At 37.6% G+C, this 25,077-nt stretch overlaps 1 protein-coding gene across 4 annotated transcripts; it reads left to right on the forward strand.

Moving 5' to 3' along the window:
- The first annotated feature begins 1,916 nt into the window (after window positions 1-1,916).
- Window positions 1,917-17,526, forward strand: gmppaa (GDP-mannose pyrophosphorylase Aa). Of its 4 annotated transcripts, XM_047369596.1 has the most exons (14): window positions 1,917-2,074; window positions 2,435-2,532; window positions 4,458-4,561; window positions 4,728-4,920; window positions 5,015-5,074; window positions 5,170-5,300; window positions 5,457-5,471; window positions 10,196-10,330; window positions 10,505-10,602; window positions 10,693-10,739; window positions 12,666-12,758; window positions 13,340-13,508; window positions 16,014-16,043; window positions 17,304-17,526. In XM_047369596.1, exons 1-14 carry the CDS (start codon window positions 2,035-2,037, stop codon window positions 17,402-17,404), a joined length of 1,314 nt encoding a protein of 437 aa, XP_047225552.1. In that variant the 5' UTR covers window positions 1,917-2,034; the 3' UTR covers window positions 17,405-17,526. The 4 variants fall into 4 exon arrangements, with proteins under 4 accessions (XP_047225552.1, XP_047225554.1, XP_047225553.1 ...); XM_047369598.1 differs by lacking the exon at window positions 16,014-16,043 and having other exon boundaries at window positions 1,918-2,074; XM_047369597.1 differs by lacking the exon at window positions 5,457-5,471 and having other exon boundaries at window positions 1,918-2,074.
- The last annotated feature ends 7,551 nt before the right edge of the window (window positions 17,527-25,077 follow it).

Raw genomic sequence — 25,077 nt, forward strand, 5'->3', positions numbered from 1 at the left:
AGCATCCTGAATACCAAGGAACATACCAGACGGGTCAAAATTAAAGGTGTGCAGAAGTTTTCAGCAGGGTTAGTTTTTAAAGCAGCACTTCAGTTCTCAGTGACTATAGACCTGTTGCCCTGACATCTCACATCATGAAGGTCCTAGAGAAACTCCTGTTGGCCCACCTGAGTAAGCAAACAGTAAACCATCAGGACCCCTTTCAGTTTGCTTGTCGCTGTGGAGTTGGAGTTGAAGATGCCATCAAACACCTGCTTCAACAAACCCACTGTCATCTGGACAAAGCAGCAGCACTGTGAGGATCATGTTCTTTGATTTCTCCAGTGCATTTAATACAATCCAACCTGATTTGCTTTGTCAGAAACTCCAGAAGACTCAGGTGGAGGCCTCAACAATCTCCTGGATCAAAGACTACCTGACAAACAGACCACAGTTTGTGAGACTAAAGGGTTGTGAGTCTAACCAGGTAGTCAGCAGCACAGGAGCACCACAGGGGACTGTACTCTCACCATTCCATTTCACTCTGTACACCTCAGACTTCCAGTACAAGACAGACTCCTGTCATCTGCAGAAATACTCGGATGATTCTGCAGTCGTGGGGTGGATCAGAGATGGACAAGAAGCTGAGTACAGGAAGGTGGTGGACCACTTTGTGGCATGGTGAGGAAACAATCATCTCATTTTGAACGTGACTAAAACAAAAGTCAAAAACTATTTATATCATGGGAGAAGAGGTGGAGGTGGTGGAGGAGTATAAATACCTCGGTGTTCACCTGGACATCAGACTAGAGTGGAGATGCAACTGTGAAGCATCTACAAGAAGGGACAGAGCAGACTGTACTTCTTGAGGAAGCTTAGGTCCTTTGGTGTTTGCAGCAAGATGCTGCATATCTTCTATAAGTCTGTTGTGGAAAGTGTGGTCTCTTCTGCCATCATCAGCTGGGGAAGCAGCATCAGAGCCAGGGACTTAAAAAAGCTCAACAAGCTGATAAAGAAGGCTGGTTCTGTTCTGGGGACTCCTCTGGAACTTCTGGAGATCATTGTGCAAAGAAGGATTCTTCATAAAATGAAGAACATTATGGAGAACCCTGAGCATCCTCTTCATGAGACTGTCCTACAACAACAGAGTGTCTTCAGTCAGAGGCTTCTTCAGATCTGCTGTAAGACGGAGCGCTACAGGAGATCCTTCCTGCCCACAACCATCAGCATCTACAACGGCTCTTTGAGAAAACCTTCATAATATGAGCTGCAACAACATTTAATTTCCCTTTGGGATTAAGAAAGTATTTTTGAATTGAATTGAATTGAATTGAATTGAATTGAAAGCATTTTTCAACCCATCATCTGAAAATGGAGAGAGTATGGTACATTTTCTGACCTACCAAGACTTTGTTGTCCAACTAAACCAGCAGGCAAGGAAAGCAATCAGAGAAGCAGCAAAGAGGTTCATGGTAACCACGTTGGAGCAACAGACTCAGAAGCTAACAGGGACAGCTGTGCGCTCCACAAACCATCCCTTTTTAAATCAGTGAAAAAAAGAAAGCCACAAAAGGTTTCTACAGTCGAGGTGTATTAATACTTTTCAAGGAACTGCATGTGTATTTTTCTATGTGTTTATGCTGTTTAAAGTAATATTCTAGGTTGGCTCTTGGTTGTTTGCATCCATTTCTAAGCGTCCTGCACCAACACAGCAAGAAATATTGTCAGTGTAAAAACTGACTGGGCAATAAATTTGATTCTGTTTCGTCGTTCATTGTCTTTATTTACTACTGAGCTAATTTTTATATACACATTTACACTTTTCTAGACATATATTCTGTTTTAGACAAATTTTACAACATATTTCAAGACGTGATTTCTAGTTTAGAAACAGGATCGCGCATCTCCACCCCAGTCCTGTCCCACACTCTGCTCCGGGTTTTCACTGCAATCCAGTGACGTCACAAGTAGTACGTGGACGCGGAAGTGTACAGTCAGCTGTTACAGTTAGACGGCAGGCAGGTGTTCTGTCTATTAAACAGCTCCACAGATAACATGCTGAAGGCGGTCATTTTAATCGGAGGACCCCAAAAAGGTGAGAGTTCATCTTTCTTTTGTCTTGTTTCCACAGCCGGTGGAGTTGGTGTTTTTACTGGGAAGCTAATCTGCTAATGGGAAACTGGCTGAGCTTGTTTATATGACTGACGTGGCTTACTAAACAAGAGACCTTTTAACAATGTTTAATGTTAATGGTCTTTATTCTCAACAGGCTCGCAGCTAAAGGATAAACGGTTAAGTTAGATGTTTGACCGCATTTACACAGGATTTTCTACTGTTTATACTTGTAATTTATTTAGACTTGACTTGATGCTGCATCATTTTAAACCCTATTGCTTTTAGTTTTTCTATTAAACTGTTTTGCTAAAGGAAATCGGGTGTTTTCGTTGCTTTTCAGGGACAAGATTCAGACCATTGTCTTTTGAAGTTCCCAAACCATTGTTTCCAGTGGCTGGTGTCCCCATGCTTCAGCATCACATTGAAGCATGTGTGAAAGTGAGTGCCTCTCTGTTGCCATCAGCTGTTCCATTTTGTGTATAGATGTACAGTTTCAGCAATAACAAGTTTTATGTCATTGATTTAATTAAAAAGGTGAAACTGTCCTATAGATTCATTACATACACTGATATAGTCCAGTGATGTCTTCCTGCTAATTGTATTTATTATGGCTTTCAGCAAATGAAAGAATGGAAAGTTTGGTGTAAGGAAAAATTGTTGTAGAAACAGGTGCTCAAGCTAGAGGGAATGCTGCAGCCTTTAGAGGACTATGAAGCAAAGCCCATTCAGATTCTCAAGGGAAGGACAACAAAGTTTTATGACCTAAACTCCAGATAGGATCTATGGGTTATTCAGCCTCCTTGCCATGTCTCATTGATACAGCAATTAATGCAATAAGAGCTCAGCCTATGTATTTAGTGTACATACTGTACATTGAATGGATACACTTTTCAGTAGGTCAGTATTTAGTTTGGGTTTTCATTAGCTGTCAGCGATAATCATCGAAAGCAATTGAAATAAATGCTTGAAATAAATCAGTCTGTGCGGAGTTAATGTACCCAATGAAATGAGTTTGAATTTTTCAATTGAATCACTGAAAGAAATGTGCTTTTCAATGGTTAAATTTATTTAGATGTATCCGTAAATTTATGCAAAAGATAGACACTCAGACTGCCAAACTGTAACTAATAGATCAACCTAATTAACAACTTGTACATGTTATAATTAAAATAAAGAAGGAAATAATAAGAATGTTTTAATAATCATTTAAACTTTAAGTTTATTTAATATATAATGGAATAATAAAATGCAAAATTAATTAGTTCAAATTTAAAGTTATTACATGTCTAAATGAGATACACTTATTTCAGCATTTATTACATTTTCTTCTATTTCATTTGTTGCAGTGGAACATAAAATAACGTCACTTTGGTACAGTAATGTCCTCGCCCACTGACACTGATGCAAAGCAAGTTAACGGATAAAAAAAACATTTATAATGAGCTGCAGCACAGCAACATAAACAAATACACAGCAAAATAACCATAAATGCCTTTTTTGTAAAAAAAAAAAAAAGATATTCTATTAAAGGTTTGTTTATTCATCCGTTAAATTATTTCTGCATTGTTCAGTCCTTTTAATTTTCATTTTGTTTTAAACCTTTTACTTTTTGGTTCTGTATCCTCAGACAGCACGGCCCACTGTTTAAACCTAGTGCACATTTTTCCTTTTCTCACCCAACACCCCTTTCTTAGTGAGATTTTTTTGAAATTCACCTTGGTAGTTTTGCATTATGAAAGCAAACAAATGTTGCAACATTTATAGCTGAGGTAAACAGAAAATACCCCCTCTATCAGCTCTTAAATAAAAGAATGATCCGGCCTTCCTAAAGTGATTTAAATCAAACCATAGACTGAGAGTGCATTATTTGTTAAACTAAGTCTAAATGAAAAGGCTTGTGAAAGATTAAGGATACCCAAAAACACCTAGATATGTAGAAAAATTTATAAAATTCTAGAATTTAAACAGGGCGTACTTTTTTTTTTTTTTTTACCAACTGATGAGTTGATGTCATTTTCCAGGATCCCTATTTAGTGACAACTGACTGAAAAATAAATTGTACAACAGCTACAGAGAATTAATTACAAAGTAATAGTGTTTTGCAAAGGGCAGAACAGTGGAAATGCTCGCCATAGATTCATAGTAAACTTTTTTGGATTTATTGTCAAAGAAGGAAACATCTGAAAAGAGGCCGGGACGTTTTGGAAGTTTTTAAACAAAAAATGGGTTGGCATGTTGAGTCAACCAACTTTATCCACATTAATCATGGTGGTTATTCATATTTTTTACTTTTCTTTTCTTCACATTTATCCTGTTTATAAAATGTCGTCCTGCTATGAGTGACTGCTCTCTTTTTTCTGTAGGTACCAAATCTAAAGGAGATTTTGCTCATCGGCTTTTATCAGCCAAATGAAGAACTAAACCGATTCCTGTTTAGTGCGCAGCAGGAGTTCAAAATGTCCATCAGGTAAACAAGAGAGCTTTTGTTTTCATCATTACAGAAGTACAGACAAACAAGGATGACACTTCTGGAAATTATTTAAATCTATCTGAAGGAGGAAATTTGCAGCCTTAATGCACCAGCTTTGCTGAACAATTACAGGTTTCCCTTTGTTCTCCACTCTGCACTGCAGGTATTTACAGGAGTTTGCAGCCCTGGGCACTGGAGGGGGCATTTATCACTTCAGAGATCAGATTCTCTCTGGCAGTCCAGAGGCTTTCTTTGTTCTGAATGCTGATGTTTGCTCAGCGTTTCCTCTCACAGAGATGCTCAACTTCCAGAAAGAACACGGAGAGCCAAACAGTTTTGTTATTCTTGGCACAACGGTGAGATTTTGCGATTAGCAGCTACCGTTGTTTCGTTCACAATTATTAAAACTTTTCTGTTGGACTCTTAATGTGAAAACGTCTCCCCTCTCAGGCAAACAGGAAGCAGTCCTTGAATTATGGCTGCATTGTGGAGAACGAGGACACAAATGAGGTATTTGCTGACTCTAATCTTGTCCACCTAGCCTAGCCATTAATCAGTGTTTAAACTTTAAAAGACTTTTAAAACTGTGACTTTTTCATACACAGGTCCTACATTATGTGGAGAAGCCAAGCACGTTCGTGAGCGATATTATCAACTGTGGTATATACCTGTTTAACCCAGAGATCTTCCAGCACATTGGCGCCGTCTTCCAGAAGAACCAGCAGGACATGTTGCTGTAAGTTTTAGCATATTCTCTTCCATGAAGGTCTATGCCTGAGACTGCATGTGAATACCTTCTCATCTTCTCATTCCTTTGGTTCTCTTCATATGTTTACTTTTTCCTCTCCTTCCCCTCCATGCCATGTTTTCTGTTTCTTCATACAATCATCAGCTATCCATATGATGGGTAAGTCGGTATGATTTAAGCTGTGTGGTGTGACTTTAGAACAGCCAGAATATGTGGCGAGCTACACATGTGTAATCCATGAAAATGTTGAGATGGTGCTGGTTCCTGTGTGAATGCCTCCTGCTCCATTGCCTAAAGCACCCTTTTCTACATAATGCTTTTGTTTGTTGTTAAGGCTGTAATGTTGTCTTGTATTTTTTGATGTATTTCACTTTGTCTGTGAACCAGAGAAGTGAATATCTCATTTATTTTTTGTTAAAAAGAATCCATGAGTTGAATAGATTTTCTCCTAAATAACAAACTACCCCGTCTCTGTCGGAAGAAAACAAAAATTTCTCTCCCCTGACAAACCCTCTCATTGTTTTTGTTTAAAAGCTGTCTATCAAGGGCCCAAAACGCTGATTTAAATGAAACAGGAAATCCATGAATTAAATCAACAAATGCATGTATTGACAGTCATTTATTATCATTAAATAAATCTGTCAAAATAATTTACCAAAATTTGTATCCATTATATATTGTATGTATTGATTAGTTTGCTATTTCCCCCTTTCATAGTCTTATTGCATCACAATATAAATGTAGTATAGACGAGCCTGACCCATCAGTGTGAGGGGTAAGGCTAATCAAATCGCTGATTAGTCTGCAGCTCAGTTGCTGTGTAGGTTAAACAGTCACGTCATGGCCCATTTGCTAATTTTGACACTTAATTAACATTTTAAATCATAAAATTTATTATGTTAATATTATGATTTGTCACAATAAATTTGGTATTTTATTGTATTTAATGCAATTTTTTTACTTAGAAGAGCTGTCCTGTGCAAACAGTCTTTTCACGTTTTATTTACAATAAATGAGATGTAACTATTTAATGTAGCCATGAACCAATCAATAGACCAATTTTCCATTCATTAGCTCTGTGAGTATTAATCAGCAGGTCAGATATTAAGTAATCAAGTTTTTAGTTTTTCCACTATTTATCAAATGCTTCATTTTCTATAAATGCATAAAGCAGCAGCATGTAATGTAATGTACCTTTTAATAAAAAGTCTTAAAGTAAAATAGGGACAGATTCTTTGATGCATAGGTGGGGATTATAATGTAATTCTTTTATTTTCCGTTGAACTAATTTGGTGACGTCTGGAGACGCCCAATTAGTCTACCTATGTATAATTTAATCCAGCTGTTCTCCGAAGGCCTCAGAGGTTGGTTACAGAACATTAGTGATTGAAACAGCATTAAGAACACCAAGGAACACACCAGGCAGGTCAGGGATACAGCTGTTGAAATATTTCAAGCAGGATTAAGGTATGAAGCAACTTCCTAAACCTTGCACATCTCACAGATCAATATTCAGTCCATTATCTGAAAACTGAACTCCAAATCTACCGGTACATGGCTGCCCACGTCAATTGACTGGAGCAGACGTGGTGTATGGTTGGACTGCATGCAAAATGTTGTGAGGTAGAAAACTACGACTGCCTGTCACTCTGAACACATCATTTCCTTTGTGAAACATGGTGGCAGTATCATGCTATGGGGATGCTAATCTTCAGCAGAGACAGAGAAGCTTTTCAGGATGGATGGATGGAACTAAATAAAGGGCAATCTTGGAAGAAACCCACTAAGGAGCTAAAAAAGACTTAAAAAAACAGGAGCAGAGGTTCAGCTTCCAGTGGGACAATGGCTGCGAACGTACAGCCAGAGCTACAACTGAGTGGTTTAGAATGGCCCAGTCAAAGTCTGAAGTGCAGGGAACCAACTCACTCCAACATCAGTTGCAGTCAAACCAACGTTTTTTAATTTCTTGAGGTCGAGTAGTGTGAACTGATCACCAAAATGTGTGTTGCTGACAGCCAATGTAAAATGGGAGCTGGGACATGAGATCAGCTGTAAACAGACCTTTTTTTAAAAAAAAAAAAAACAACTTTATTTGTAGGTATAAAACATTGTCAACATAAATGCACAACAGCACTGGGCATAATACAAAGTATCACCTAAGCACAATCACGTACTGATTAAAAAAAAATATATATATTTAATATAAAGGTAATGGGACTTAATGAATTCACATTTGAGAATCAAATATTTTAGTTGTCTGTGAAGATTAGATTACAGCCAACATTGAAAGTCATTCCATAACTGATAGTCACAATCTCAAATTAATTTTCCAAACTCAACACGTGTATAACAAAAAATAGTCAACACTGTCCAAACCATATTCAGCTGTGGGTTAAATGTAACATATTTAAAATCTCATATCATTCATTTTATGGGGGAGTTTAACTGAAATATTTAACAAGTCCGAATTCTAAGAGTGTCTTCTATTTCTACCACCTACTGGTATGTTTATCCTTTCCTCCAAACTGCCAACCTTGCAAGAGTTTCCACAAGAGTTTGATGCTTTCAGTTGGGTTTATTTGGTGTGAAAAATCCTGTAGTCTGTAATCCCTCAGCAGACGCAGTTGTTTAGTGTGTGATCCCCAGTCTTTCATTATTGTTGGTGTGAACGCGCAGATTCTTTCAAAACCTGTGACAACTGTGAAAGTTGTGCAGTGTGTTTCCAGCTTTGAAATCACTGATAGTACTTGGAAAATTGATGTTAACAGATACTTTTCTTCCAATCTGACTGAGCTTGTGGTGTCTTGCAAAGAAAAATGGGCAAGAATTTCAATCTTTCAATTTAAAAAGGTTAAGGGGTGTGAATACTTTTGCAAACATGCAAGACTTTAGCGTTTTTATTATTATTTATCCACATAATCTATTAAAACTACCTAAATACCAAGGGAAGTAAGCTGATACCCAGCGGTTGATGGGTACAAAAGGGTTTAAAATGGATGTTGGAATTGGTGAAGGAGCAAACTGACCTGGAGTAGATTTGTTTGGTCTGGAATAACATTTGCAGTGTTGGAGAGACCAGACAGAGCAGAGTTAGTGAAGCCTTGTTAGTTAGCCTTTAGCATTCTAGTGATCCTGCTCGTATTTTGTGCTTTATTCTTAGTTTTAGAACATTTTATCCCCACTCACTAAATGCCTGCAGCTTTTTACACATGTTAACAGCTCTTCTATTTCTTGTAGTTTCTCGTTTTTTATTCACAAATTTACATTGGTAACTCTAAATTGCCCTTAGGTGTATGAATGAGTGTGTGCATGTTTGTTTGTGTGTTGCCCTGTGATGGACTGGTGACCTGTCCAGGATGTACCCCGCCTCTCGCCCATAGACTGCTGGAGATAGGCACCAGGTTCCCTGTGACTCACTATGGAATAAGTGGTAGAAAATGACTGACTGACTGACTGACTACATGCACATGTTGTTCATTTCCTAAATGATTTATCCTGTAAATTTGCCCTTATTGTACATTTAAAAAAATATATATTTTTACCTTTTTGCGTGAATCCGCTTGCTTCGACTTGCCTGTCACTTTGTTGCTGGCACACCAGAACGTCTCCACTGAGGCACAATAAAGGTTATTTCTATTCTAAAACAACACACTGATCTCACAGTTGATACAAAAAGGACAATTAGGAAATCTCAGGAAATGACAATCCAAACCATGAATAATTGACCTACTAATATCTACAGGCCTTAATTCGAGCTGGGCGCTGAATCAGCAAACTTTGGAGCACATCAGAGATTCTTGATGGAAATCTTCTCTGCAGTCTCTCAGGGACTGCTTTGCTTCTTCTCACATCTTCTTTTAGTAGGTTTTCCATTATGGGTGTGATCTCTTTAAAATATTCTTTTTCATCAATATTTAAGGTTCTGTTTGATCTTTACAGTCTTACAATGCACCAAGCAAGATACTCGCATTAATATGGAAAATGTAATCTCTTCTTTAAGTTTTTGGTTTATTACCAAGAAATAAAGTAGCTTTGGTTTCACCCCAGCTCTGGAGCACTCTATGTCTGTAGGCCTTTTATGCCTCTCATTTTAAACTACAGGCTAGATGATGGTTCACCCATAACTATGTTTTATTTTTAAAAAAATGTGGACCTCAAAGGTAACTGGGCTACTGGGGAGAGCATGTTGCATAGATGTAGATCAGGTGCCCCATATACAGAGGCTTAGGATTACTAGAAAATTCTTTTGAGTATTTAAAATATAACTTCATGCATCACCAAAAGATTCCCGTGCAATATCTGCACTATTTATTTTATACCTGATGATGGCAGATAGTTTTTTTTTTTTAATGGATGTTTTGTAAAAACAGCAGTACTTGGATACCGATATCACTGTAAGGTGTTGAAGCACATAACCCAAACTTTTACACTGCATGCTTCACACCTCTTTTGTTTTTAGTGTATTTCAGTGATTGTTTTATGTCACCTCATACAGCCTTGACACAGTTACTATAACATTTTTGGGTCAGTTTCTTAGTTTTGATGAAGACTTTTATAGACATATTGCCATGTTTATGACGTTTTTAGTAAATACAAATGCAAGGATTGTTTAAAAAGCTTCTGTTTTCAGAAGCATCTACGTAAGTCTTGAAGACTTAAGTAGATGTGAACCTAATATCAATTTATTTTAAGATCAGGTGTAGAAAACATTTCAAAGAAACTTGTGTGGGTAGAGCTCTAACACTGTCTTTAGCCCAGGGGCCCACATCATCCTAAATCCAGCCCCTATTATAGCGACCTCTTTTGTGGACTGATTCTTAAACCTTCTGTTTTAACATGCGTTTGAAGTTCTCAGCCTCAGTCTGACGATCTGTTTCGTGCAGAGAGGAGCCAACCAACGGCTGGCACCGAGCAGAGGCCATCAGGCTGGAGCAGGACATATTTACTGCCCTGGCAGGACAGGGCAGACTCTACGTGTACAAAACCCTCAGCTTCTGGAGCCAGATTAAATCTGCAGGGTGAGTGAATTATTTTTATCTTCAACATCACAGACAAAAGTTATCTTTAATTATGTCATGGCAAATCTGGTAACCCACTCAAATGTATCGCATTCAAAGTTCTATTGAAGAGAATAGAATCTCACCTGATGCCTCCGTTTTTGTGCGCTGTCAAACTCTTTTTGTTTTTCACAGGTCTGCAATTTATGCCAGTCGATTGTACCTCAATCAGTATCACACGACTCACCCTGAGAGACTGGCCTCCAATAAAGAGGGGGCACCCAAAATAACTGGTAGGGTTTAGAAACTGGCAGTACTTTTTTTTTTTTACCCCAAATATTGACTTCTACAAGTCAGCTCACACTCACTTTGCTTCTGTCCAGGTAATGTCTATATTCATCCCACAGCCAATATTGATCCCACTGCTGTGGTAAGAACTCTAAATAGAAACACCATTCCTCTGTTTAGATAAAGCAATGTAACTGCAGCCAAGAAGAAATGAAATAAAACTGAGGTAGACTTAGTCACACTAGGACCCAAGGGAAAACGCAGACATGGGGCCCCGTAACTTTCTTACTATGTCATTAACTTTTAGGCCTTACTTGTCTAAGACCCACTGGTAGCCTTTTGCTGCTTGTTGCTACAACTTGGTGCTATCTGTTAAGATGCTGACAGCTGAGGTGATCTAAGAATGTCCCTTGCTTCACCTGATCTAGATCAGAGTGGGCTGATTTATTTTCCCCTAAAGGTGATGTGAGTAACTTTGATTGTTGTTGGGGGGCTGGCTCTTTGGCTGAACCCGATCAAAAAACATTTCTTTGATAAACAATTTTTTTTCTTTTATCGTCTACTGGTAGCAGTGCTCAATGTAACTGAAAAATAAAATTCAGCTTGCAAACAGTTGCTGTATCTGTTTAGTCTAGTGTTAATTCAAGAGTCGAACAGCAGTCTATTCTCAGTAACAGAAAAGCTTTACATTTGGGCTGAAAGATATCAAATTTGATTGCAATATTATTGCTTTTAGCATTGTGGGCTTAAGCATGTTGGTCCCCAGGGGCCTCTTCAGCAGTGAGACTCCAACAGGCTGGATATTTTATTGACAAGCCCAGTGCATTCATGAAAAGTGGAAAAAAACAACCTTTGCAATATTATTGATGTGCACATTGATATTGTGGTGATGATATATAATACAGCTCTTCCTTACAAGTCCACATATTGCTAATAATTCTACATCCTAGAGGAGTCTCTGTTTAGTGTGAGACAACTTTGGAGCCATCCAATTAAAGAACAGCAGCAGTCTCCTTCAAAATAAATTCAGATTTTTCAAAGAAAAGCAAATATGATTTAGGCATTTTTGTTTTGAGGCTAATGATATGTAGATTTGTGTGCAGAATTAACTCTTGTGCTGTACGATACCCAGGCCTGATTTAGAGCCTTATTGCTTTTAACTGGTTCTAAGTGATGGCAGGGCTGCAAATCTTAGTTATAAAAAGCACATTGTTTTCATATGTTCTTCAAAATAAAGTGAATGTGGACTATTGTGTAAATTAGGGTCTCATTCAGTTCCATTGGGGAACAGAACTACTTTTTAATGCACATCTGTTTGGCAGGTTTTTATGAATATAAAACCACACTTAAATCTCTAATTGCATAACTCTTCTCATTCTATTGAAGTCTCTTACCTTTTAATTCTAGTTCAGATTAGTATCTGAAAAGAAAAACACCTTCTACTAAATATGTTTTAGAATTCCCACATTTTGCAAAGACAATTATATTGGTAAATATTGCATTGACGGTGCGATAAATTCCTATTTTCTCCTAGCCTCTCTTTTACATTTGTGCTTTCATTGTCATTTGTATCCACGTCAGGGATCTGCTGCTGTGAGACTCCTACTGGCTAAATATTACATTACCATGTAAAATACAGTTCAGCACACTTGGAATATTTAAAGCCTTGGCTAAATAAATATTGCAAACACTGATATTGAGATGATGAAATTTTCACGATATACTCTGCAGCCTTATTACACACAACTGTTTGTTCCCAACTATATTTTAGTTCGCAGCCAAGACTTTGAACAGTCCATTTTTTTATAAAGGGGAGGGGAGTGGAGAAGTTTGTTTACCTAGTATTACTATTTAGGAAAATATATTTATTTTCCTTTTTTGGGGGGCCCCTAGTCAGTTGCCTACCTTTGCCTTATGACTAAGTCTGCCTCTGAAACTTGAACTTTCCATGGTTTTACAGTTGACTGTTTTGTCCTCCCATCCTTTTGGAGGATTGACATTCACTTGTTCTAAGGAGCTTAGGTTCTGTTGCTATTTTAAAACTTGTTTGTATTTATTTTTTTTGCAGTTAGGTCCTAATGTCTCAATTGGTACCGGCGTGACTATCGGTGCTGGGGTCAGAGTCCGAGAATCGATTATTCTTCATGGTGCAAACCTACAGGTAAGCCATTTTGTGCACTGAGCTTGGATGTTGTCAGTATTTTTACTATTTAATATTTTTTAATGGGTAAAAATGTTCATTTCTGCTTGACATGAAGCTGACCTCAGACTAAGGCTGTTATCCCATTAAGTGACATTTTTACATTGTAGTAGCAACTTTATCTATCATTCGCATCTGATATCCTTATAGTTTATCATCACACTCATCTGTCTCCAGAAATATTGTTGTCACTGCCTCTCACAAAGATGTCTCGGTTAACGATTTTCAGGCTGCCATAATTTAATTCAGTGTCTCCTGTGAAGACCAGGGGGCATTTGAGCTAAATTTATGCTGCTGGTGATTTATTGGTTTTCCTTGCATAATGCCTACAAGGACATATTCTTAGTTGAGGTATACCTCTAAAGAAACATTTCCTGTTCTATGTTTCAATATTACTTCACAAAGCTCCCTGGATGCCTAAAACACACTGATGTTTTATACAAAGTGTGATCAGCTGTTCATGAATTCTTGAGTACAAATGATTACTCCCTGATGTTTTTTGTTTTGTTTTGGTTTGTTATCACATTTGTTCCGTTTTTCAGGATCAGTGCTGTGTTTTGAACAGCATTGTGGGTTGGGATAGTACCATTGGCAAGTGGGCAAGAGTTGAAGGAACTCCCAGTGACCCAAACCCTAATGATCCCTTTGCAAAGATGGACAGTGAGACACTCTTCAGAGATGGAAAACTCACACCTTCTATAACTATTCTTGGTAAGCCTCACTGAAAGTCTTTGTTTGACTGCAGTTATTTCATAGTGGTATGTGACATCATCTGGGGCCGGCACAAATGTAGAGTAAAAACTAAAAGTGCTGGTTACTGTGAGTCTTCCAGTTTTTCCTTTTTCTATCACTAGTAAAGAAAATATCTGCGGTTTATCTCAGGCTATTGTTCGCATGAGTTTTGTGGGTCATCTAATTATTAAGCAATTGGTCCAGAGCTGCTTCTTCATTTTGTTTTAATGGTTCCTCTCCTCAGGTGTTCTATTGTTTTGTCTCTCAGGCGCAGAACAGAACTATAGACATAACACACAATGCTCAAATTAAAATGAATGCGGCAACTAAAATAAAATTCTGTGCCTATACTAAAAACAAGTTACTTGAAGATACATGCAATCTTCTCTGCAATAACAAGTACTGTAATTTGTTAGTTGACATATGCGTTGCCAAAGTATGAATGTTTTCACAGTGGCTTATGATACAGCTGTAAACCTCAAGGCATTTTTCTGGGGATTTATGGGATGGACCTACAAAAATTAAAGTATAACGGGGCCTTCAGACTCAATGCAGCACCAGCTCTGCTACGCTCTGAAATCAATTTATTTGTATTGTGTGCTCAGCAAAACTACGGGTTTCGAGCTGCACTAAGCAAAGTGCAAGTGCAGCACCGCTCTCACCTCAGTGTGGAGGTGCACCAGCTCGGTGGAACTTGCAGTGCACTTAGGTCAAAATAGTAATTTGTTCATCTTTGACCACGGTGCGCTGTGATGAATACTGCTGGATATCATCAAACTGCTCTAGACTGAGGAGAAAGCAGCCAGTCAATGTAGAAACAGAGTTCCTTCAGAAGATACGGACATTCACTACCGATCAATCGTTTTAGATACACTTTCTCACTTAATGTTTCTCTTTATTTAAAACTATTTACATTGTAGATCCTCACCAAAAGGCAACAAAACTATGAATGGACACACATGGAATTATATAGTAAACAAAACGTGTGAAATAACGAAACATTTTTATATTTTAGATTCTTCAAAATAGTCACCCTTTGCTTTGATTACTGCTTTGCTCCCTTGGCATTTTCTCCATGAGCTTCATGAGGTGGTCACCTGAAATGGTTTTCCAAAGAGTCTTGAAAGAACTTCCCAGAGGTTCATTGATAGATGACCAGATGTTAATATGTCAGTCATTATTACAAAGGGCGGCTAGTTTAAGGATTCTAAAATATGAGACATATTTAAAGTTATTTTACAATTATTTGTTTGCTACATAATTCCACATATGTTCAGTTACAGTTTTGATGCCTTCAGTGAGAATCTACATACAATGTAAATAGTCATAAGCATAAAGAGCAGTAAATGAGAAAGGGGTTCTAAAACCTTTGACCGGTAGTGTATATATGACCAATCATCAGCATCTGAGTCACATCATCTGTAAGATGCAGTAGGTCGATGATTCCTGCATTATACTGCCATGCACATGCAGTCAAAGGGTATTTAAATGGACATTTGAGGCGGAACCAGAGACATCATCACATCGGGTTTTTATCTTTAAATTTGCTAACCTGAATACCCAACTGTTCAGCAGATGTAGAATACATGATTTTTTTAAAATAAAAATATGCATCTATTTTTTTGGATTTATGAAAATTTCTAACATATTCTGAAGACATTATTGTTTCGGTTCTACAGACATGGCTTTTTCTTCAATACCGACTCTAGGATCATTCTTCTGCATAATAATACCGTGCATCTGCGAATTTGCCTTTCAGCTGCCTGCCAAACTCCTGAAGTTCCTTCTCAGGAATCTGCTAAACATGGATGCAATCCTGCCAAGTTTTTCTCACATGCGTTCCATGGCCTCTTTTTCATTTCATCTTTCTTTCAAATTTCTCTTGACAACCTGCCCAACAGGAACTGACAAATTCTCTCGTTAAAGGAAACTAAAACAGACTGAAACGTTTCAGGATTTCCATTCAGAATTTGTTTTTTTGTTTGTTTTTCTATTACTGGGTTTGCTGTCATCTTTCCAGGGGAAATTGTGTTTTCTTTAATGCGTAATACTGAGAAATACATTTGGATGTTACAGGGCCTTGCAAAACATCATTTTAAACCTGTTCACATTTCTTTACATTACAACCACTGACTTGAATACATTTTATTGGGATTTTTTTCTGAAAGACTATAAAATAGCACATAATTGTGAGGAGGTAAGAAGAGGACATATGGTTTTCAAAGTTTTTTGGTCTACTATAAAAGGCTTTTCGGATCTAGATGTGCTGGTCTTTGCATAACTAGCGACTAAAATGTTGCCCTTTCACCATCGTAAAACAGCTCAAGCTCAGTCAGATTGTATGGAGAGCATCAGATTTTCTTGCCACAGGGTCCCTATTGGATTTAGGTCAGGACTTTGACAAGGCCATTCTAACACATGAATTTACATTTATCTGACTCATTCCATTCAATCATTCATCAACTATAACTGGCTTCCCCACAGAATGGTGCTTCCACCAGAATGGTGTCAGAGGTGAGGTGCTGTATTTTTCCACCACATATTGTGTCTTGCATGTGGGTGAAACATTAATATTTTGGGCTGATCTGACCAGGGCACTTTTCACTTGTTTGGTGTGCCCCCTACATGGCTTGTGCCAAACTTCACACAGGACTTTTTTTGGGCTAAATTTTAACCTCGATATCTTATTGATGCACTAGTAATAATTGTCCTCTCAACACACTTTCCCACCTGAGTGGTGGCTCTATGCAGCTTCTCCAGAGTTCCCTTCGACTTCTGTTTGCATCTATGAATTAATGCTGTCCTTTTCTTGGTTGGTTTGAAATTGTCAGACTCTTATAAAATGGATAAATTAAACAGTCTTCTGTTAGGTGCTTAAATCTTAGGATGACATTACATAACCTAGCCCCGCTAGGGTCAGCTGAATTTCCCAGTCTTCTTGATGCTGATTGTTCACTTTTGTTCTCTAATAAACCTGTAAAGTCTTCACAGAACAGCTGAGAGTAAATTCCACATAGGAGGGCTATATTCCCTAACGAGGCTACTTCTAAAGGCCGGTTGCACAGGATTTTATGTCAGTGTATTAGAGTAAAATGGGCTGAATACAAATGCATGCAACACTTTCCAGATTTTTTATTTTTGAAAAGAACGTATCATTTTCCTTACATTTCACAGCTTTGTGTAGGTCTATCATTAAGTATGTAAAACTTTATAAAATACAAAATTTAAAAATCCTAAAACGCTTCACAAGAGTCAACAGGGCTTAAAAAAAACGAATAAATTATTAAAAAGCATATTTAAAAAGATGTTTTTAACTGGCTTTTAAAAGAGACAACTGACTCCACCAATCTTGAGTCCAAAGATGCATAAATCCCAATAAATTACATTGTTGTTTGTGGTCATGTGACAACATGTGGGGGGAATAAAACCAATGATACTTTTTCAAGGGACTGTACATTATTAGATAAACTTTGAATAGAGAAAATGCCAGAGCTTTGTTTATATAAATTCACATTAATTTGAACAAATCTTACAAATAGATTTTACATTTAACCCTGCAAGTGAACATCTGCTTTAAAAGTATTGACTTTCTTTATAGAGCTGCATTCCATATCATTTTCTCTTGGACATAAATCTCATCACACTGACTCTGTGTTTTGAGGATTAATTTTATCTTGGTCTCAAAAAAGCAGAACAGGAGAGAAATATTAAAGCATCAGAGTAATGATTTAGTTTGTTGCATGGGATTTAAAGCTCTTTGCTTTGTCTCCTCAGGTTGCAATGTGACCATTCCTTCTGAGGTGATTATACTGAACTCAATTGTGCTTCCACACAAAGACCTGAACCACAGCTTCAAAAACCAAATCATCCTCTAATACCTGCTTCAGTCCTGTTCCGGTCAACAATGAAGGATGCTGCTGGCACCGATGGAGAGTTACTGTACATAAGATGTTTAAAATTGATATGAAAAGCCTTCATTAAACTGTTTTGAAAGCGAGGTGTTTATATGTTTGTCCTCAAGACTTAATGCATCACTGGATATCAATATTAGATGGAGGTAAATCATGCATGTTGATTCACCTTGAAAGATTCTGTCATTTAAGTGATTTTTTATTTTTTATTCTCTCAAATGTAATATAAATTGAGACGGGAATTTTTGTAGTCAGCTGTTTTAAGCTTCTCAAGGTTATCCTTGGCAATTTGTCAACCCAAACATGAGAAGAGTAATTATTTCAAATTAAAAGAAACCTCTGGTAATTTGAATATGTGGTTTTAATTTTTTTCCCAAAACATTGATTGAAGGCTTTTAGTAGCTTCCTTGTTAGTCCCATGAAAATCACTGCCGTCAAAATAAATCAGCAGGATTTATGACTTGCGCTGCAATCAAGTAGCGTTGCCTTTCTAAATTTGAACCTGCTCCACCTCTCTACCATGCATACTTAAACATTGCCTTCGCAATCACTGGAGAAGCTGCTCCAATTTATTCATTCAGCTTCTTTAACATCTACTTATTAAGCCCTCGAGCTCTCGCCATCACTTCAGTACTTTTGTTCAAATTAGTGCAGCAAGAGTCTATTAGAGATGAAATTTTTGGTGGTGGAGCAGCTGAGTAATGTCTTAATCAGGTCTTTGCTCTACATGTTAATGTACAGTATTTTTGTGTTAATTTGAGGTTTGTTTTGCTAACTGTTAATATGGTTGGCTTCTCTCAGTCCTTGTTGCAGTTTGTAGGACTCTCATCGATGCAGCTTAAACCTTAACTGCTCTCAACCTTAGAGGCAATCCTGAAAGTCATTAGACTTCCTGCTCATAACTGTTGAATATACGATTTCAATTCAATTCAAAGATACTTTATTGATCCCTGAGGGGAAATTAGAATTCCAGTACAACCCATCCAAGGGGACGCTTCACCGAGGCTTTGCTGCCCACTCACAGGCGCTGCCCTTTTCATATGAAGTATAATCAAAGTACAAATAGAGAGCAATAACTAGTAATAGGAATGAAGGACAAACAATAATGTTAGGAAAGCTTAACTGTTAAGATATAGGTCAGTTTTTCCTTTTTTCAGAATGACACTGATGGTGCAACCTCCTCTACTTCATGATAGTGAGAATGTCTGTTCTCAAAAAGGAATACTGCAGGTGGATCTCTATAAACTAGAATATCGTCAAAAGAAGAATTAATTTATGTAATTCAGTTCAAACTGTTTTTAGATAACAAGTGCAAGTTTTAGCTCTTTTTTAATGGAATAATTGGATTGACTTGCCACAACAGAATGACACTATATCAGTAATATTTGTTTAGATCTAATTTTCTTGTCATGAAGTTGGAAACTGCTTTTTTTCTTTTACACAAACATCAACATACAATAGAACAAAATGTATCCATCCTCCTTTAGCACAAATTTTGGTTTTCTTTACTTTAAATCAGAAAAAAAGGAAACTAAGTGATGGTTATTTAATACAATCTTTAGAAGATATCAAAAATTATAAGTTGTCTTTTTTTCAAAAGGTCATGTGACAAAATTAATCTTGAACTTCATCACTCTGTGTCATAAATCTATAAAGGAGTTTCACTTGTTGAATTGAATTAGTCAAGTAAATTTACTTTTCAATTATATTCTAATTTGTTGAGATGGACAAACTTTAGTGCCATCATATCTTTAACACTTGAGCAGCATGTCAGATGTCAACCTAAGGCACAGTCATCCCATTAAAAATCAGTTTTAACATTTTTATCGCTTCTAAATATTAATTATGATTTATCTGGATGCTCAACCTTGACACATAAAACAACACAACAGTGTTGATCTGTCACATTTCTTGATGCACGTTGCAGAATATTATCTTTTGTAAATTTTGTCAGTCTGTCATTAAATAGTTTTGATGTGTTAAATGATTCTATAAATGATTACTAAATCTTAACTTTAAGTCTTCAAAGTATCAGAAGAATCTCTCATTTCTTTTAATAGTTGAGAAGAAAACTGATATAGTATTTGAGCTCTATCAGACAATCAGCAGTATTTGTGTGCTCATCTTGATACCTTTTTACAACCTGATACGTTTTTACATCTACAAACTGAAAGTCGCTGTCAGAACAGAATGGCTTCTGTAAGTGAAGCCTAAGAAAAGACCACGTTAATGGCTTGAAAATTGTCACAGACTCAATCTAATCTTAGCTTGAGCAAGTTTGAGAAAATCAATGCCATTCTCAACATATTCAAAGCTGGTAGAGACATAATCCAGAAACCGTTGATGGACTAGTTGATGGAGTAGTTGATTCGCAACTGCAGCGAACGTTGGTTTTACAAGGTATTGACTTAAGGGGTCCAGATACAAATGCTTGCCCCACTTTTGAGAGTTCTTCTTCAAATGTTTGACACAAACTGTGTGCAGTTAACCCTCAGGTGTGGCTGTGTTTTTGCAGGGCTGTTTATAATCTGTTGCCTCTTGATATACCCCATCTCTCACCCATTGGCTGCTGGAGAAGAGAATCAGCCTCCTGTCGCCCTGCATGGAACAAGTGGGTATAGAGAATGGGTGGACGTTTCCTTTCCTTCTCATTTCTCATTTTTGAACTGATTTGTGTTGGTCTATTGCATAAAATCTCCCCAAAAAATTGACTGGACCATGTCAAAATATGAAAATGGTTGAGGCATATGCTGTCATGACTGGTTTTGAAAAATCCCTAAAAAGTAACAGATGTTTGTGAGTAATCATAGTGGATAAACATGTCTGCTGGTGATGGTGCTAGGAAGATAAATTCAGCACCTCTTATTTGCTTCCAGCCACTCTGTGAGTGTGTGCTAGACTACAGCTCAAGAGGTGGAGGTATGACTGGCTGTAGGCGAAGGGATGTTTCCACTTGAGAGGACAGGTGGAGGATTCTCGTTTGGATACTGAAAGGCAGATAAGGATGATGACTCACAAAAGCCTACAGGAGTGACAAATGAGCTGTCAAATAGAAGCCGACATTTTTCACTGCTCAGATTTATATGATACAGAGAAATAACGTCAGCCTGCCATGCATCACTGGTAAAAGCTAATCTTTTGCTAAACTGTCTCTGAAATATCCGTACGTGTCAGTTCTTCACAGAGGTGAGAAACAGATGTTTTTGTTCCTACCCAGCAGATGTTGAGAGAGGCAGAAATTAGTTACTGTCTTTGATGAATGCTGTGTGCCTCTAAGCAAAAAAAATATGCATTGGAAAAAGCTCTGACCCATTGTGGCTTGGACTCCACTACCTTCCATGGATCTTGAGTTGTGTTTTTCCAGCACATCCCAAAAATGTTTGATAGGATTGAAGTCTTGGATATTTGGAGTCCAAATACACTTCAGACCTGTTGTTTTCCTCCTCAAACTATTCCTGAACCATTTTGTTTTGTGACAAGGCATTTTGTTCTACTGAAAGAGGCAACTTCCGTCAGAGAATACCATCAAAGGGTGTAAATGGTCTTGAGCAATGTTGAGGAGGAAGGTGTCAAACTAACATCCACTCAGCTAGTGGGAGCCAAGTCTTCCCCACAGAACATTGTTAAAAGTGTCACACTGCCTCTAGCTTTCTTTCTTCCTATGGTGCACCCTGGTGTCATGTGTTCCCCACATAAGGGATGTACACAGACCCGACCCTCCAAGTGATGTAGCAAGAAAACCTGATTGAGCAGGCGGGGCCTGCTTTGGTCTGTGATCCAGTGCTGAGGCTCATGTACCCACTTTTGGTGCTTTTAGTGGTGAACAGAGGTCAGCATAAGCACCTTGACTGTCACATATACTCAGAAGTTTGAGTTACAGTAGCTTTTGTGTGGGATCAAACCACATGTGGGCCAGCGTTCGCTAACAATGTTTTTTAACAAACATTGGTCACCCATGGCCCTGTTGCTAGTCCCTCCACTGTTCCTTCCTTGGACCACCTTTAAAAGAAACTCTGCAGAATGGAAATTCAAGGACAAATAAAAAACAAAAAGCCATTTCTAGGGGATTTGGACTCCAGTGAACCAAAGCGACAACCATCATCCACAAATGGTGAAAACAAGAAACAGTGATGATCCTTCCCAGGAGTTGTTAGCCTACCAAAAATACTCCAAGAGCACATCGACTCATCCAGGAGATAATCTGGGATTAAACTAAACAAGCATTTCAGAAAAAGAAAATGATACCCACAGGGAAATATGGTGCTAGGAGTGTAATGGTCTAGAGTTGCTTTGCTGGAGTTAAATGTCTTGCTGTAATTGGTGGAACCATTAATTCTGTTCTTTCCTAGACAATTCTGAAGGACAGTGTCCAGCAATCAGTTTGTGATTGGGTTATGTGGAACACTAGCAAATCCACCTCTGAGTGGCTTAACAAAACACAAATTGAAGGTTCTGGTGTGGCCTAGTCAATGTCCAGATTTACATCTTATAGTGGAATTTTCTTATCAAAGTGGGAGAGAAGTTAACTCACAACAAGAGAAAATCCGGACTTTGTCTTTATAAGTTTTATTCAAAGGCATTCAGTGTTTGAATGACTCTGTCACTGAGGTTAGTCAGTGAAGCAGAGCCCCAATCAACATTTACACACAGTATTTAAACAGTATGTGGGTGTTACCTCAACTTAAAAGAGTTTGTGCTTTATGGCCCTAGACCCTCCTCGGGTTAGAGGTAACAAAGTTATCTACGAGCAGACCGTCTGCTCTTCCTGAGACATCACCCTATAGGATGGGTTTTAACCATTAAACCTCCTGATAATGGATTTACAGACCAATTCCTCTAGGTAACAAAACACAGAGGTCAGAGGGGAGAGAGGTAAGGGAAATTCAGAGCATTAAAAAGAATTTTCCACAATAATCTGATTAAGATGCTCAAGCATGACCTCAACAATCCAGTCATGCTCAAAAAGCAGTAAAATTAGAACAATTCGGTTGTTGCTGCAAAAGGTGGAAATGAAGAGGTTTGCCTTAACATGTTAAGATGACTGGACTTTTCAGTCTTTGAAGGGTATAATAACTGAACCAAGATATACCACAAGTAAAGGCAACATTAAATTAACCATTTAAGTTCAAATTTCAAGCTAATATTGCTGTGTTTAATGTCTTTATAGCCTTAGATACCAGCATTAAAAAGTCTGCCTGAGGGTGTGCTGACAAGACTAAGATTGTTTTCACTGGACACTAAATACAGTATTAGTTACAGCAGAGAAAAATGTATTTTAGCTCCACTTGGTGTTTTTCTCTCTGTATACTTTGGCAAGTGTAACGCAGATAACCAGAGCCAAGCTAGACTCCGTGTTCTGAACACATCTTAGTTCCACTTCTCAGCTGACTAAACTTGCATAAACTCTCCTGTTCTCTCTCTGGTCAAACAGCTCTTTAGCAGAGGATTAAGCATCATGCCTGAAATGAAAAACCCAGTCAGAAAATATGTCCTCCTACTACTCATTGAACAAAAATATGGTTATGTTTTATAATTGCTATTTACACAAAGTATTCTAATAAGGTTCCTAACATACATGATTGTAATGTATTTTATTAAAACAGAATTCAAGTGAAAAAATAAAGAAATCGGATTTTCTTCAGCTTTTACAAATGATGAGATTTTTGAGGCCTTGTGAAGAAACAGATGGGAAGGAAGAAAGGCTGGCAAAGACATTCTGAAGGAGAAAGGCATATGGGGTTGAGATTTGCATAAAAGAAGCAATGTCGACTTTAACATGCACTCATTGAAAGTTTTACATTAACTTTGAATACTTAGTTACATTTTCTTTAGTGAATTTTGAAATCAAAAACTGCATGCATCAGTTTGAATTTGTTGATTTTCTTAAATTCATGCATGCAAATACTCAGCGCAGACAATCAAACTTTGTGGTCAAATGTCCCTTAGCAAGCTGCAGAGAAAACAGAACAATGATCTCAAACACATATTAAAACTGTTTTTAGAATGAAAAAAAGCAGACCAGCAGCAAGGTCTTTGCTGGTGGTCCAACTAATTTAACTAAACTCTACCAATTCTGACAAGAGTAGTCAAATATCTAGCCAGATTGATGCCAGAAGTTTGTTTTGTTGATGGCTACAAAAAACATGTGATGGAGTTAAATTACAAACTGACCAATCTTAAAACACACCTGTTACTCTTTGGTCTTTGTTGGAGTAATCAAGACTGATTCCAACGGTAACATTTGAGGCATTTCAGACAAAAATTTTCTAAATGAAATAAACACTTTATTCGATATCATGAAAAAAGAAAGATAATGGAGGAACAACCTTCTCTGATACTGTAACTTTGGTTCTAATTCGTGTTCTGACAGATTTAAAATGTCATGTATTTAATCACATCATTGTCATGTCATTGTTATGATTTGTGCCATAGAGGTTTCTGTCTCTATGGTAACACATTGAGGAAAGAATACAGTTAAGAAATCTGTAGCTGATACAGCAGGGCAAAAAAAAAAACCCCATAAATATACTTATATGTATTTTTAGGTTTTGAGGTTATAGTTAATTTTTGTACTGAAGGACATTGAAATGTAATGTAATTGGAAAAACAGACCAGAAACGAAATTTCAGTTGTTAAGAAACGAATAGGGTGCAAAAGCCTTGAATGGCCTCGGGGTTAACAATACTCAGAAAAGTTCTCCTCCTTGATGTCCACAGCTACAAAGAGGAAAACATGGAACAAGAACAAAAAACAGAAGTGACAAATCGACAGTACAGAAACCAGCAGATGACAGCAAGTGTCTTGCAAAAGTTTTCATACCTTTTGAAATTTTTGACAATGTGTCATAGTTGTCAGGATAGTTTTATACTAAAATGATACATGGTTTCCAATGTTTTTCTACAAGCCTCTAGTTTGTAGAACCACCTTCCCCTGCAATGACAATTGCAACTCTCTTTTTCCTCTCACAGCTTTGCACATAAACAAACTGAAACTTTTGCCCATTCTTACCTGCAAAGTAGCTCAAACTCAGTGAGATTGGATGGAGAGCATCTGTAAACATCAATTTTCAAGTCTTGCCACAGATTCACAATTGAAATTTAGCCTGGACTTTGACTGGGCCATTCTAACAATTGAATATGCTTTGAACTAAATCATGTCACTGTAGCTCTGGCAGTATGTTTGGGGTTCTTGTACTGCTGGAAGGTGAAACTCCAGCCCAGTCTCAAATCTTTTACAGCCTCTAAAAGGTTTTCTTTCTGTATTTGGCTCCATACATCTTCCCCTCAGCACAGAACAGCTTCCCTGTTCCTACTGAAGAAAAGCATCACTCCTCCATCATACTGGCACTGATTTGTTTCACCATGGTATGGTGTATTCTGGGAGATGTGTAGTGTTAGTTTCCCCCATACACTGCATTTTGCATCTAGACAAAAAAAAAAACTATAAATTGTAATTATAAACATTTGTTCACTTGTGCTCTCTAACAAACCTCTGAAGCCATTAGAAAACAGCTGCATTTATACTGAAAATAAAGTACACTCCAATTACTAATTACTTGACTTGCACTGGAGTTTATTTAGGGGCATCAGAGGCCATGTGTCATTTTCCCTCCATTTGATAAATTATACACTACTTTG

Source organism: Girardinichthys multiradiatus, chromosome 7, assembly GCF_021462225.1.
Source record: "Girardinichthys multiradiatus isolate DD_20200921_A chromosome 7, DD_fGirMul_XY1, whole genome shotgun sequence".
NCBI lineage: Eukaryota > Metazoa > Chordata > Actinopteri > Cyprinodontiformes > Goodeidae > Girardinichthys > Girardinichthys multiradiatus.